At 44.8% G+C, this 16,526-nt stretch overlaps 1 protein-coding gene across 2 annotated transcripts; it reads right to left on the bottom strand.

Annotated features, from left to right (window-relative positions):
- Positions 1–232: 232 nt before the first annotated feature.
- Positions 233–15,302, bottom strand: ugt8 (UDP glycosyltransferase 8). 2 transcript variants are annotated; one of them, XR_009932147.1, is made up of 7 exons: positions 15,120–15,302; positions 10,488–11,332; positions 7,348–7,490; positions 5,169–5,245; positions 3,358–3,577; positions 764–3,056; positions 233–666 (listed from the first exon to the last, which is right to left on the bottom strand). XR_009932147.1 is itself a non-coding variant. In XM_062477837.1 (6 exons), exons 2-6 carry the CDS (start codon positions 11,328–11,330, stop codon positions 2,660–2,662), a joined length of 1,680 nt encoding a protein of 559 aa, XP_062333821.1. In that variant the 5' UTR covers positions 11,331–11,332; positions 15,120–15,302; the 3' UTR covers positions 233–2,659. The 2 variants fall into 2 exon arrangements, 1 of the variants encoding a protein (XP_062333821.1); XM_062477837.1 differs by having other exon boundaries at positions 233–3,056.
- Positions 15,303–16,526: the final 1,224 nt, after the last annotated feature.

The following is a 16,526-nucleotide window of genomic DNA, read 5'->3' as shown; positions in this document are numbered from 1 at the left end:
CAATACTAACATTGAAAGTGTAAAATGAACCACGGTTCGCTGCTCATTTTCCTGATTGCAAGAGGTTGTGATTTGTGACCCCGCTGTACATTTGCTTTCCTTCTTCACCGCAAGTTTACCCTAATTTATTTGAGGGTTAGGGTCTGGTAAGTCAAATTGACGGGTGAGTCTGTTTAGAGTGCCTGTAAAGCCACATTTTCACCACAAGAACTTTCCCCAGGAACTAGGGATTTCTGGAGGTACTCTGTGTGTTTCCACCACACGGGGCAGGGTCTAAATTAAGTTCCATGTAAAACGTTTAGCCCTTGCAAAGTCCCTACTCGGGACATGTACTTGGGCACTGATTGGGTTGAGTGCACACAGCATTTTGATTGGTTGAGTGCACGCAACGTTTTATTTCAACCACCAAGTCTGTTGAGTAATCTGAATTTGCTTTACTACCACTGCAATGTCTTCTCAATGACCTCTTTAGCAAAGCAATGCATCACAACCAGCGGCAAAGCTTGAATCTCCTCCATGCTTTGTTATTATTGCAGTGTCGCACAAATATGTTGTGTAGTCCTCTACATCACTGCCTCCTCCTGGACTGGAAGGACCGGAAGGAGCAGTCGCCATTCATACGTCCCCAGACTATTTGCCTAATCTTCACGGTTCCTCCAAAGGTTCCTTAAACTAATTGTAATTTCGAGTCATTTCAGTGGGAACGCAACATCAGTTTATAAAAATATTGAAATTTGCTGCCAGTGTATCGATCATTTATTACAAAATAAAGTAGTGATATGTTCCCGTATCTATATATTTTTTCCCACCCCTAGCAGCTATTATGTTCACAATGTCACATTTATTTGTTTAGAGGGAGAGAAAGGTGTGAGAAAGGGAGAGGAGAGAGGCTGGAGACGTGAAGGCCTGAAGAGAGGAAGGTGAAATGATGGGAGAGGAAAGAGAGAGAGGGGGAAAAAGTGAAGGCAACCACAAGAAAAGACTGCTGAGATACTCATAGACAAATGTCGCCCCATTCTAATTTGACCCGGGTCACACTACGAGCCAAACTGAGCCAAGCCGGGCATGGTTAGGCTACACACTAGTGTTGATAAACGTTAACCCGTGTCTCCCTAGTCATAGGAAATATATGATTAGGACCAGGGTATAACTGTCTGGTTCAGCTTGGCATTACTGAATCTCTCTTTACCAATAGCCAACACAGACACATGCTTGGAAAACACAACATAGCAAAAAATGGATATTAAATGAATGCGGGGGGGGGGGGGGGGCATTGTATGTGATGTTCTATTGCACACACCTTCAGATCCCACTGCCAAACATATTTGAATTCATCACCAGCCACCTGTACTGCACTCCAGTATGGCAGCAACCTGTAACTCCACACAATCTCTATAAGCTTGAGGTGCACTCCCCTACAGAGTGAGACACTTACAAACACAGTAGCATTTATACCTACAGGGGCCAATATCACTACCAAATTACAATTGATGGTGCTTCATTACAAAAAATATCAATTAATTACAAAAAGCATCTTAATTCAGTAACCAATCATACTGAAGAGGGTGCACGGTCAATTTCTGCACCCGAAATGTGGCAATTAGTTCATTAATTAATCAATACTAATAGATAAACTTACTTGAGGCTCTGTCTGAAAGGGCAAATCAGGACTTGGGCCAGTGTCATCTTGGTTGGGACATATAGTAGAGTACAGTATATTCCTTCACTTTAATTACAATAAGATATAATCATGGGGTGGGGAAACTCTTGTCTATTAGCTACAAGGAAGTACAAAACAAACAGGTCAAACTGCAAATCTTGAAATATGGCTAGTTGGTACAGCCACAACTGAACAGTCAGTTATTGTGATAGGAGTTTGACATAACTAACAGGAGTGTGTGTCCTACTGTAGTGCCTGCAACACACAGGATACAAGTAAATTAGACAAGAAATTAGTTAACACGTATTTTTAAATGCATTTTTACAGTAATAAATAGATGTGTTCTATTTACAGTCTGAAGTCTGACATGTGCTGTGCAGTAACATAGTTTGTCATAAAAAAAAAGAATAAAAAGAAAACTAAAAGATTCATTTCTCAAATTAAACCGTCTTTTTGTAGTTGTTTTTGTTGTTGTTTAGGAATGAAGGGTTGGATGTTTAAGTCATCCCTCTATTTGTCTATCTCGCTCCAGAGAAGAGAGGAGAGAAAGAAGAGTGGTGTGAGGGAAGGAGTTAAACAGAGCAGGGAGGAACAAAATGTCCTCTCACAATGACTTTTCTTTCACTCTAATCTTTCCTCTTGGACTTTGGCTTTCCGACTCTTTTGCTGTAGTTGTTGTTGTTGTTGTTGGGATTGTGGTTAGTGTCTGTTGTGTACTGTTAATCGGCTCTCCTCAACACACACTCACGCACAAACGCACACGAGCACACACACAAGTTTGTCCCATCCCTTCCACTGTCCCCCATGATGCATTGCGTCTCATTGCCCCTGTTCTTGTGACTGTTTGGGGTAGAAGACGACTTTAGACACTGAACTAGAATCAGTTTTTGATCCCTTCTCCCTATGTCGTAAAACCAGGGAGGAGAGCCCACAAACTGACTCTGGATCAGTTCCTAAAGCCCAAACCCCTCCTACTCCCTCTCTCTGCCAATATGCTCCCTACTTTGTCTTCTTCTCGTTCCGCAGTGCACCGTTGCGTTTGTGTTTCCCGTTCGCCACACCGTTGCTGTGGCAATGTCCATTCGCCAAGTTGCTGTCGGTGTCGTCACTGTCCCCGGCGACCGTTGCGGCTCCACTCCCCTGACCCCCAAACTTTGACCTCAAGAGCCTTCCTATCCGCATGAGGAGGTAGCCAATCAGAGCAAAGCCCAAACCCATGGCAAGGACCACATCCAATAGGAAGTACTGGTAGGTGGGGACAGAGTAGACAGAGGAGCGTAAGTGGCTGGCGCCATTGTGACGAAGGAGGTAGCTAATCCAATAGACGGCCCTGGTTACTGGGTGGCCCGGCTGGTCCTTGTGGATGGTGGAGAGGACCTGGGCTCTCTGGCGGTACCTGCACACACAAACAAACACATCCAAATAAGTGAGCATATGTATGAGGAAAAGCGTGACAGACAGAGAGACAAAAAGAGAGAGAAAGAGAGATAAGTGCAGTGTGTGTGTGTATGACTACACATCGTCAGCAGATTCCACAGCAACCCTTGACCAGCCTTGACCACTAGGTGTCACACGATGAATATATTGCCTCAAACTGCAGTAAGGAGAGCTACGGAGTAGTGTGTGTTTGTGGCTAATAAAGTGTTGATGATGTACACAAACATCTTTCTGTGAGTAATCCTGTGTGCGTGTCCCACCTGCTGTCGTTGATGACACTGATCAGTGCGGCGTGGAGGTCCTCCTCCGTCATGCTCTTCCAGTGCAGCATGACCCCCATGCCCTTGGCCGACACGCGCGTCATGGTGTCATAGTGGTCACCGAACAGGGGCACCCCCACCACGGGCACTCCATGGTACATGGCCTCATAAATGCTGTTCAGCCCGCCGTGGCTGAGGAAGGCCCGAGTGTTGGGGTGGCCTGGGGGTGAGGGTTAGGGGGATGGAGGGTCGAGGGTGGGGATGCGGGATGGAGGGGTGGAGACTTTAGTCTGTGTGTGTGTTTGTGTGTGTGTGTGTGTTTGTGGCATGCTCAAGCTATTCAGCCAGTGTATGCGCATGTTAGTGTGCCTGCTATTCAACCAACATGTCTATTTGTGTGTTAGTGTGAATATGTGTGTTTGCAATAACTTTGTGTGTGGTAAGAGCATGATCTTTAGCCAGTTTGTGTATGTGAAATAAATGCATGCGTGTGTGTGACACAGAAACCATCCTTCATCTGCGCACACAGACACCTCCATCCATCTAAGCATAAGCATGTTCACCTCTACATCAGAACCCCCCTCCCCCTTCTAGTACCTGTCACTAGAAGTAAGACCATTGATAAGGTGCTCAGAGCCCGGACTACAAACAGATCACGTTAACACAGGTTAAATACTTGAGAAACCTTTTTAGCTAGGCCCTAGGGTGTGTAGGTTTGTGTGTCTGTGAATGATTAACTGCTAATGATAGAATAGGTAAGTTATTACCCGTTCTGGGTCACTCACTCCTCTACCTATCCCCAGATATAAAACGGAAACCACACCCTGGACTGTGGTCAGTAACCCCAAGAGTACGGCCGAATCCTAATACTCTGTCTTACCCCTACCCCTTACCCCTAGCCCTTAGTTTTGCACGTTCCCGTGAGAGTAAGTGGTGTCCCAATACTCTTTTTGATCAAGGGGTAGGGCTAAGACGAAGGGGTATACACCCCTTAAAACCAAGTGAGCTCGGGAGCTTACTTGAAACCTAGGGGTATGTTGACACTGTGCTACCTGCAACAATGGCAGACAGATCATCCAGAAAGTCCCATAAATGTAATATTTTCGGCTTAAATAATTGATTAAAAGATTATGACAGTCTTGTTTTGTGCATTACACAGTCCTGTACATATGTATTTGCAACCATGTTCTTAATTGAAACGTTTTTAAAAATCGCTAGTTTGCTACGCTAACTTTACATTGCTGATTTGCACAACAGTATTTCTCTGATTAGCCTTGAATGGACTCCATGCATGTCTACAGTTTTAATTAAACTCCATTAGCAGCGAATTTCAAATTAATTTGGTTTGATATCAGTGCATAACACTACTTGCTTTGGAGACATCGATATACATAACCGTAACCAAGTGGTATCTCATTTCATAAGGCTATGTAGCCCTTACCCCTCAGTTTCGAGACACAAGGGCTAGGGGTAAACTAAGGGCTAGGGGTAAGGGGTAGGGGTAAGACAGAGTATTGGGATTCGGCCTACATCTCGTGTACTCTGGTCACTGGGTCAGCACACTGACCCAAAATGAAGATCAGTAAAATATGTGTCAAGTGTTTGTGTAAAAAATAAAAAGCCACAGTCTTCAGCCTGCTAATTCTATATATTGATGAAGGCTACTAATAGATGAAAGGTGCCCAGGCTGATGGGCTGAGGTAGATTGTTGTGACATCATGTTTCAAACCACCAAAATGCAACTACGTGTTTAAATTAGCCGTTTTCCTGCTGTGTCTGACCGCCCAATCAACATTGAGGCCCAGACTCACCCAATAGGTCGTTTTGTGGCATCCAATCAACAAGTTTGGTGTTGTTGCCGAGGTTAGTGGGCGGGATTCCAGAAAACCTGCAGGGGGGGAGGGATGGGGGAGGGAGGAGAGAGAGAGAGAGAGAGAGAGAGAGAGAGAGAGAGAGAGAGAGAGAGAGAGAGAGAGAGAGAGAGAGAGAGAGAGAGAGAGAGAGAGAGAGAGAGAGAGAGAGAGAGAGAGAGAGAATTGAAAGAGTATTGACACAAAACTCTTTGTTGCCATGTTACATGTATCTCACCTTTGCTTCAGGGTGCAACACACAATTAAACACCCACATACACAATTAAACACAATGGCCAGTTTACCCTTATGTCTTTAAACAGCAAAAGGTATGACAGCATCAGTAAAGAGTATCGTATTTTCTGCTAATACAATATAAACTGGGCAGTTTTACAGAACTTCCTGAAAGCTTCTTTTCATGTTCCACCTTTTCAACCCTTTCCTTTCATTTAAATTTCCTGGTAAAACAGGACCAAATAACAAAGACAAACCTGTGTCTCTCTTTCTCTTTCCCTCAATCTATCCCTCCTTCCCACCCTTTCTATCCCCTCGCGTCCCTCCCTACCTCGAGGTGTGTCTTCTAGCTCTAGCCTTGGTGAATAGATCATCCCTTTGAAACTCCAGGTAAATGATTAGATCAGATTATCTTGAATACACCACTGTAATGACATGTAAAACTGCGCTCATTTTCCACTTCCACCCCCCCAAACACACATACACACACCTCCAGTGTTGAATGATCTTGTTGTCAAGATGCATTCAGTCAAAAGACTTGTTTGCACAGGCAGAGTCAAGGTAGTTTCAAATGTATTAAGTACAGGTACATTGGAATTCTTTGGTCCTGTTCCTCTTAACAGTTTCCCAGTGTCCTATCTAAACCTCTCATAAATAATCTAACCTATAATAATTAAATTCTAACCTATTTGAGCATGCAAATGACCAGTGCTGTCTGTCACACACACGAACAGTACACACACATAAGGGACATAGTATACTCACAAATGGTCCACACACACACACACACACACACACACACTATCCCAGACAAATTATATCTGTCTCATGACCAAAGTAATGACCCGAAACCATCCACAGTCATTCAAGCTCACAGAAACACCTAGCTAAACCCAGGACACTGAAACGTTTGTGTGTGTGTGTGTGTGTGAGCGTGTGTGTTTGTCAAAATTCATCGAACTGTCAAGCACAAGGATTTTTCCAAGAGTTAAATAAGACTGACAGAGTTGCCCGGCAGGTCATTATTTTTATTGACACCTACAGTAGAGTAGTTTGGGTCTACACTTCATAACTCAAACGTATCATTCTAAGTTCAAGAGTAAATCACTTCTTCGTAAAAAACGAAAAACTACAATTTTCAGGAAGAGTGCGGTCAAAAATACACCAAAAAGAACCTGGTACTTGTAGTCAAATAGGTGCCGGTTTGTCTATACAACATTTGTATAGCAGTATCTGTAGACTTGACCTAGATAAGATCGACTTCAAAGTTTTTGCTTATCAGTCAAGTGTGCAAAGGGATAACAGTGGGAGAGATTAGGTTGGGATGGATGCTGCGTTCCTGGGTGTCAGGGAAGGGTGTGGCTGTATAGACCTTGGAGGACCAACGGCTAGGGGATAAGCCCAGTCACAACCAGTGAGACAGACTCTAATGATACCTGGTCAACCTGAAAGTATATTCACACTTCACATTTACATTTATGCATTTAGCAGACACTTTTATCCAAAGCGACTTCCAAAAGAGAGTTTTACAAAAGTGACTCTGATGGTCACTGATCATAACAACGAGATAGCCCCAAACATTGCGGGTAGCCAAAACATGAAGCATACTTCATTAAAACGAAATAAGTCCCAAAGGGAAGAACACTTTAATAAATACACATTCTAATACACATTTTTAGATGTGGGATAGTTCACCCACATGGAATGGTTTTGATATTTTGGGTATTTTGGACAGCAACCCACATATTTGTGAAACATTCATTTGAGGGACGTACTTTGTGACAGCCATTTTGTGTCTCGTTCCAACAGACAGCTGATGATACCACAATGGCAGCCATTTTGTTTTGTCGAGCCTCCTCTGATTAACAGTGGGGATGATTGAGGAAGAGTGAAGTAGATCTCTTACCTCCAGACCACACGCTGGGGCAGTCTGGCTAGGGCACCAGCCAGCTTGTGAGCGATGTCATTGGAGAGGTACTTGACCCCGGCACCGAACGACACCACCACAAAGCCATGCTCCGCCGTGTCGCTGACCCACGCTTCGAACTCCTGTGGTCCACACACACACACACACACAGTTAAACAACTGAACATAGTCTGAGTTATTCAAGACAGATATTGACGTGAGGTCAACATGAAATGTTTGATATGAGTAAGTTCCCCAGTGATGCTTAACTAGCACACATAATAACTCACTAATGCAAAGAAAGATGAGCTTGTGTTCAGCTCAGTCTCTTTATGATTAGCGGTTCAAAGTCAATAAAGAGTCTGCCTATTACACACGCTGTAACTACACAAAAGGCAAACAGTCTGTGGAATAGCTTTGTCAACCTAGAATCATTACAAAAGTTCATAAATTGCTGACATGAAAAGTAATAATGGTAATGATAATGTTAAACCCCACAGTATTAACCATTAATTGCTTTGAGAAAACATTTAGCTGAAATAAACATTTAGGGGTCAAATAGATGTTTTGTTGAGATAGTTTGTTAATACTTTGGTATTTCACGCATAAAAACATAAAACTAATTTGGTAAGTTGGGAATGAGTTTAACGAGAGTGGCTTGGTTGGCCTTCAACAGTACTTCCTGTTGTGATTCCCATGACCCCATGTGACTCCAGGGTAAGGCTCTAGGCCCCCGCCTCCTCCCCTAGTCCAACATCAAAGCTGATGCTCACAAACCCACTATTAAACACCACCTCAGTAAACTGACTTTTAATGTCCCCCAGTGTACCTGTAGATTTAGTAAAGGTCTTAAAGTTATGGTTAATCACAAACTAGACATTATAATCTGCCATTAGTGGGCCACAGTAGTCGTTATCAGGTTTACATTTTCACTGTCTGTGTATACCATTAAATGTCATGTCAGGCACAGAGCTGTGCAAGAATACAGTATACTTAGTGGGTGCCTTTAGCATGGAAACATGCTAGAATGGTACCATAGTGTCACGATGGCATGGTAGCATGGTAGCATGGTAGCATGTTAGCTGTGGATGAGATAGCCTAAAGACCATGTGTCCTTTAGCCCCATGTGAACTGCTGCCCCAAGTGAACTAATTGACACTGGCACTCAGGGACTTTGTGAAGTCCCAGTGAAGAACAAACTGTCTGCAGAGTTGGAGCAGCCTATGGTAGGGGGGTGAGAGACTGTAACGTTTCAGTGTGTGAGGAGAGAGGAACAGCAGAGTGGGGAGAGGAAGAGGGGGGAGGTTAAAAAAGTGAAAAATGCCTCATTTTGGAAGTACAGGGAGGGCAGGGGTTATCAGGCTAGGACACAACAGTGACAGAGGGGAGGGGGTGATAATGTGTGTGTGTGTGTGTGTGTGTGGGGGGGGGGGGGGGGCAGTCCAGCTGTAGCGGTCGACGTCGGGCTGGCACGGACGAGCCTCCGGGGCCAACACCGCCTTCTCTGTCCCTGTAACACAGCCTCAGTGTCCCTGTAAATGGCTCCTCAGTGTCCCCATAATGGATGCTCAGTGTCCCTCCCATTGCGGCTCCACAATGGCCTCTCTCTCCCCCCCCCCCCCCCCCGCTTCCATCATATTCAACAACCCCCCCTCGCCGTCACACTACACCCCACCCTTAGAAGGGACAATGTGTTCCATTGGCCCGTTCTGCATTCCTAAACTCGCCCCCCCAAAGTGGACACCATCCGTCCGTGTTCCCCTCTTCTCTGTCCGAACCCCCCCACCACCACCACCACCCAAACAACGTATGGGGTAGCTTCAGTCTAATCGATAAAGAGGACCTTTGTAGTAGCACTGGGAGGAGAGAGATAGTAAGGCGTCAGTACAGAAAGAGGAAAAGGACAACATGGAAGAGAAAGAGAGAGAGGGGGGTGAGAGAGCGAGCGAGATAGAGAGAGAGAGCGGGAGAGAGAATTACTGGGTAGAAGGACAGTGAAGTGAATGTTTCTTCATGTATGTATGAACTGACAATGAACTCCCAACAGACAGAATGTCTTTCACATGCAAGGCCTGGGACTAACCAGGCCATGGCTGGAATCCTTCACTGAAAAGGCCAGCAAGTCTCCAGGACTGAAATCTCCAGGGCTTCCTAAAATGGATTCATTCAGGCCATGTTGTAAATAATTAATGGCCATTTGTTAATGGATATAATTGATAGTAAGGGGCTAGGCTACAAAAAAAAATCATGAGCTCTGTCTGAAGTAGATGGTTGCAACACAATACAACGGAGGTCCTTCATTCAACAGGCTTGCTTGGCTCCACACGTTTGCATGTGATGTCAGATCAAGCATGCTTTACAGTCACAGAGTAGGTGAGCTTATTTGCAAAGAAACTAGGGCCCAGTACAAACACAAAGAAAGTATTGCTACATCTACTGAAGGTAGTACTGTCAACATGATGTGATCAGTGGAAACAAGCCTTTGGTAAGTATGGGTTTGGTAAGAAGGGGGGGAAGGATGGAGTAATAAAACTAAATAAAACTCTACCCTCTATACTGCTGCATTTCACCTGCATCTCACAGTGCCAGGCTATCCTCCATCTTGGATATCCCACTGGAGATATGACACTACTACAACTCAAGACACTCAGAAACACTGGCAGATAACGCTTAATTTACGATATTTCCAAGGCATCTCCCAGTCAGAAGATACCATTGAAATGGACAAACAGCCCGTTCACAATTTCCCTAATAGGAAGTGTGAGGCTTCTCAAGAACAATGTCAGCTTGCATTCTCAAGTGGCATCATGCCTTCAGGCCATTCGATATTTAAACTATGGCTTACTTTTGTCACAGGTGATGCAGGCTTGACATGTGATACTGAGACCACACCCTGGAAACAGATGATGACTAAGGTATCTGAACATGTCGAGTAACTGAATGATCACAGCAAAAAAAAAAAAAAAAAAAAAGATGTGCTTAGGGTTAAAGTTAGAAAGATCCCCTTGTTGCATTCAAACTATATCAACACAGTGTGGTTCATGTATCCAACTCAATTTCTCTACTAAGGACACACACTCAAAGTGTACCCACAATGATACTTAAACACACACACACACACACTCTCTGTGGTTACTGACCTGCGGCAGAGGGTTGGGTGGCTTGGTGAGGATGCCTCCTACGTAGACCACGTGAGGCAGGGTAGGCCGGGGGAACTCCAGCGCCATGTCGGTGCAGAGCATCCACAGTCGACTCCCCTGGACCAGGTCGTGCATGGAGGCCTGAGGCAGCACGCCGTGCTTCCTCATGATGCGGTCGTACTTGGGCAGCACCAGGTACTGGACCCCGAAGCGGGACACGAGGTAGACGGCCGTGTTGGTAATCCTCTGGGCCAGCGACATGCGGTCCGTCAGGAGGGAGTTGAACTCAGGGACGTAGGACAGCGGTGCCGGCGCGCCCACCTCCGCCGGGTACCACAGCCCCGTGCTGAACACGGCGTACTGGACGCCCAGGATGTGGGCGATGACGAAGCCGCACATCTCATTGGGGTCCACCAGCAGGAGGTCGAACTCAGCCTCCTTGAGGCGGGTCATGACCTCGGCGCTCCCCACCACGGCGTCGCAGTTCTGCGAGTAATGGTCGAGGATGTCAAAGAGCTCCAACGCTGTCAGGCGGCCCGAGAAGATGTTGCTGACTTTGGACTGGAGGAAGTTGTCGGCCGTGGTGCTGTTGAAGATGCCCGCGTAGCGCTGGAAGTGATAGTGGGGCGAGGGGGGCACCTCGCGCCCCTCCGACACCAAGAAGTGGGTCTCGTGGCCCTCGCTGTGCAACGCAGTGGCCAGCGTCTTAAAGATGTACAGGTGCGACTCGAACATGATGGGTGGCACCACGATAATCTTGGCGGCCTGCGACAACCTGGGACCCCAGGAGAGGAGGGGGAAGAGGAGGAGGAGGAGGCTGGGGAGCGAGGGAGGCAAGTGCATGGCTGTGGGGTCGAGTGAGGAACAGAGAACAGAAAGTCAATAACATTCAACACAGTCACACAAGTCTAAAAGTTAGCCAAGCTCTACACACAAAAAACAAATTAGATTATATGTCTGTGTGGTGACTCACAAGGTAATTGATCAACCAAATGTCACCAGAACTGTAAAAGTTGTGAGGCAAGGGTTGGTTGGGTTCAGGCAGAAAGGGCAGGGAAGGTGTGATTACTTTCCAAGGTGCATTTGCGTGTGTTACAATCTATTCACCTTTGAGATACATATAGTCTTCAACACAAAACTGGAGCTAGAATAACATGGACGAGCAGTTATATCTCTGTAACTGTGGGGTCAGATAAGCATCTCCTTTCAGTCTTAGCCTGGAATTCTTTCTTTGTCTTTTTGTTTTATGTATCATTTTAGTCACACCAATTATCTTGGTTGGGGTCTTTATTCCTCAAGTTTTACCCCCGATAGAAAAGTAACAGTGAGAAATGACATGCTATTCACAAATCATAAGAATTGCAAAAGGTTTTAATGCTCGGGAGCACAAGGCTTTCAATCCCTTTCCAAACCCCCAAAAAACCTTTTGTAAAAGACCATACAAATGTCAAGATATGCACATAGATATGGATCTTAACCCTTGTGTTATCTTCGGGTCATTCTGACCCATCAGTCATTGTGACCCACCGTCGTATTGCGACAGATTTACCGCATACAAAGACAAAGTGAAGCATTTTCTTTTAACCGTTGGGCTGTCTCAGACCCCCCACATTGCAAAGGTTAAAAGAAAATTATTTTAATTTGTTTTTGTATTGGGTAAAATTGGGTAAACACAACGATGGTTCGTTATGAACCTTTGGGTCATGTGACCCGAAGGCAGCACGAGGGTTAAACAGCCAGATGTTCATTCTAGTGTAAGAGTGATGGGTGAAACCTACATGAACCACAGCGAACAACTCTCTCCAAGTACATGTCACAAGTCTGTTGACAGAAGGCACAGCTTACAAAGTGACTGTTTGCCCTGCCCAATCCCCCCCCCCTCCCTCCCAGTCCCACTTCACCTTTGTCCCCACACAGGCCCCCCCCCCTTTCACCCTTCCACAGCCGTCAACGATAACCTGCGTGGGTGGAGCCAACGTCATTCAGAACCTCCGCACGCTTTCTCCTCACACAGGCCTAACAAAGGGTTCTTTGCTTGTCCTGGTGCCCACACCAATTCTCTTCTATACTGTCCCTGCCAATGCTACCCAGAAGCTGTTTTAGGGGGGTGCAGATACACCGATGTATCTGTATCGAATATCTGTCACCTGCTAGACTCCTACATCTTGATTGTTATCTGAACTCAGAAACCACACTTTGTCTGCCATCTGCAGAGCAGCTCTCTGGACAGCTGTACCCTGGAGAGACAGAAGACCATCGCCAAGGCGGCCATTTTGTCGCCATTGTTCCCGAGGATACCGTTACAGCAACTTCTCTGTCCAGACTGTTGACTGCAGCCATGGCAACGCCCGCTCTATCGTCTAGCACCAGGTCGAGCTGCGTCAGGCCTTGGGTTACTAACGCCGGAGTCTGGTTACCCGCACGCCAGGATGGGACACGGAAACAATCCGGGGGTGGTGGGGATTAAGATGAAGAGAAGGATGGTGTGATCATCTGGAAGATTACATGCAACAAGTCTGGTTTATAGGTTTGTTGTGAGACTATGGGCTTCAAGTTGGGTTCACTGAAGAAGTCAAGGATGACACAAAGGCCCAAAGGCTTTCTCACACTTATCAGTTACAGAGGTAACCTTTAGCCAGACTGGGTCTGTGTTTGAGAACAATTCATTTAGCCCTTTATCCTCTTCAACTTATTTGCTGCACAGAAACATGAGGGCAAAGACAAAATGTAACATTTCTCAAATGTTCAAGCATTCTTCTCTTGACTTCCAAATTAATGTGTCACATCTATCTCATACTTTAACAAAGGGAAAGGCCCAACCAATGTCCCAGTTTACTCTTGCAGGATCACAGATGAATACAGATAACAATTTTCTCCCTCTCTTTCTCTTTGTCTAATTTTCTATCTATGAATACTATGAATACTAGCATGGCTACACTAGCACAGTCGCCCATTACAACCAAAGCCCAAATTGACTCCAAGCACACCAGCAGTTTCACCAATCTTCAGTTATAACCATGGTACAGAGATTCTGTTTTCAGCACTCAGGTAATGGGCATAATAGACATATTAGATAGCAGGTATCCTCTGTGATTCTCTGCGGGAGATGACGGCCATCTTGGTTTACCTTGATGGGAGGTCATTAGCTCTATCCCCTGCTGAGTTGGAACAAGCTGCTTACAGAATCTAATCTGAGGTCACTGTCCTCAGGGGTGGTTTCAGTTAGTGTTTTGTGATGGCACACTGTCCTCAGATCCACACACTTTTCACTAAACTACTAATAGATATTTTTGGGGGATTCCATATTTGGATCCAGGGTATTGGCCCATAGTGTCTGATCTATAGACTACAAAAATATAGACTCACTAAAATATCTATGGAAGATAGTGGAAAAACACGACGTGAAATCACACAAGACACTGTTTATTATGGCAACATACACATCTCTCTCCTCACCATCCCATATCTCCTATCTCTTAATCTGCACTTTGACAAGACACACAGAAAAGCATGACTGCTTAACAACAGGCGAGACTGAGAGAAACCTTATATCACTGGCAAAATGGCTGCAGTGTTATGGGGACAGGATATTCACTTCCCTATATCACTTCTTGGCATTCAAATTTGAACTTCTTTGTTTCATAAAAGACAGTCACAGTGTACATTTCTGGAGTTACTGATTTATGTTAAACACAAGAACATTACTATCACTGAAACTGCTCTCTTTAGTAATCATAATTTGATTTCATGTTTGCTGGATTTTAGATTTGATTTAGATGAGCAAAACGATTTCGATTGATCAACAGTAGGCTATGCTCTACTTCAAATCACACTTCCATAGGGGAACAACTTTAGTTTGTCCATCTCACCTACTAAACTCATATCCCCAAGCCTATATTTTCAATAATGTAGATGATAAATGTTTGTCTTTCTTACAAGCCACGTTTCATTCAATCTTTATGGGGTAAAACTAGTCTTACAGGCTGGCTGGTCGTCGCCAACTTTGGCTTGCGCAGTCTAACATCAACCGAATGAACCGCGCACAGTTTGATATTCATCGCCAGGGGGCATGACACCAAGTGTTTCTAAATGTGGTCTGTTTTCCGTCAATTATGGATATTCTAGGTCATATATGAGTTGAATTCGTTATTCCTCAACTTGGGAGTCCAGATGTGTCTTAGACCACCACCTGTCCATAGGTTCTTATAATAAACAGGAATTGAGAAGGAGATTGTCAGTTTGCGCTAGCCTACTGATTTTATCGTAGTTTGTTGACAACAGGTATTTAAAGGCATATGTGATCTGCGTCGTGCATAATAGCATGGTGGCATGAGACGCACTTTAATGAAAAACGCACTGCCAAAAGAGTCCTCTTGCCAGCCTAATTCGCACCTGCACAGGTATGGTTGGCTCTCGTCTAAGCACCTGCTGCCTGAGACCTCTGGTGTGCTTAGTTATTTCTAAGTAGTCACAGGTTCAGACTGCGGGTGTCCCGTGTCTAATCAATGGACAACCACATTAAATGGTAGCTTAACACACAGCGCTGTTTTAATACTTTGCCTCCGGTGCCGTAGCCTACGCCGAAGCACCTGTTACAAAGGTGACACAACATACCTGCTTAAGGGAGCCTACCTTGTTAGTTTGACCTGGAACGGGAAACGGATGGGCTCTTCTACTCCGGCCTCGCCTCAAAGTACACGTAGAAAAGTTTGAATAAATCCTTAATACTGCGGTAAAATGTACTAAGGAAAAATCCTTGTTTGGGCTTAATTGCGAGCGAGGTACCCGTTGGTCGAAGACAAGCGACGGGATAGAACTCGGGTGTTTCTTTCACGGGGGCGGGTCTATGCAGCAGAAACTTGGAAGTAAGGGAGTGGCAGTAAGTGGAATTGAAAGGTTGTGATATGACATAATAGTGGATCTCTCGGCCTGTATGTGGGTACAGGTGTTGACACTGTAATTGACAAAGGGAAATTAATGTCGTCTTTTTAATGGCTTATGGGCCAAGTCAGATGTAAATACATACGTCAGTCTTTAAATATAAAAACCCCAAAGCAAAAATACTTAAAACGTGCAAACAATCCTTACAGATAAAGTCAGAACGTTGGGAAATAAATGTATAGGCTAAAAGGTGTTGATCTGCCCCGTGATACCATAAAAAAATGGGGATGTGAGGATTTGTGTGTGTGTGTGTGCGGACTTGAATCATTTATAGCATTTATGAGGACGGGCAGCCAGATCTTATTTCTAATCTAGACCCTACACCGTGTTTGGACCAAATTGTATTCCAGCTCTCTGTGGCAATAAAATAAAAAAAATACATCACAACACGTGAGTGTTTGGATTAATGTAATAATTGATTTACAGAGCCTGAATTGAATGAAGGTCTGAATTTAATTCAGTGAACCAACTCTTTGAAGGCTGAATTGTCCAATAGGTGAGATGGGGGCACTTTACTGTTAAAGTATAGGCACTGACAACTTGACTGAACTTAGAGGTAAGTCTGTTAACAATGTAAACACACATGTGCAGTATTACACACAAAACTGTCGCTTCTGACCCTATATCAACTCACACATACATTTACTGATCTTCACTATCTAAATAACCATCAATGAAGTAAGAACATAACTATCAACGTAAAGATGCATCGATTACACTGTTTATATACACACCAAATCACACTGAAACACAAACAGAATAATATAGGGGATGGAAGAGGGTATAGTGCCTTTCACATGCATGGTTTCACACAAATTTACATTTCTTCTTCAACACAAACTCATTTGTTTATCCCTCTCTCCCTCAAGCTACAAAACTATGCCCTGAGTCATCAGAAAGTGATTTGCTCCTATTGGTTACTGGTGTTGGGCATGCTCAGCAGCCACAAATCCCAGCACCTCTTGTAACAGTGTGGGGGTAGCTGGATGTGTGTGTGCGTGTGTGCCAGTCATATACACAGCAAGTTCCAATGTTCTCCCTGTCTCTCTCTCCCCTCCGGACAGTTATTTCACTCTGTTTCACTCTCTCTTTTTGCCC

Source organism: Osmerus eperlanus, chromosome 14 (genome assembly GCF_963692335.1).
Source record: "Osmerus eperlanus chromosome 14, fOsmEpe2.1, whole genome shotgun sequence".
In the NCBI taxonomy this organism is placed as follows: Eukaryota; Metazoa; Chordata; class Actinopteri; order Osmeriformes; family Osmeridae; genus Osmerus; species Osmerus eperlanus.
Note: the sequence above shows the minus strand (reverse complement) of the source record. Positions and strands in the feature narration are given on the sequence as shown.

Excerpts from the sequence above, each read along its gene's own strand:
- ugt8 (XM_062477837.1), bottom strand. The coding sequence starts at position 11,330 with ATGCACTTGCCTCCCTCGCTCCCCAGCCTCCTCCTCCTCCTCTTCCCC. Across the intron at positions 5,246-7,347 it reads CCCCAGCGTGTGGTCTGGAG|GTTTTCTGGAATCCCGCCCA; the intron begins GTAAGAGATCTA and ends CCCCCCCTGCAG. Across the intron at positions 3,057-3,357 it reads AGTGTCATCAACGACAGCAG|GTACCGCCAGAGAGCCCAGG; the intron begins GTGGGACACGCA and ends TTGTGTGTGCAG.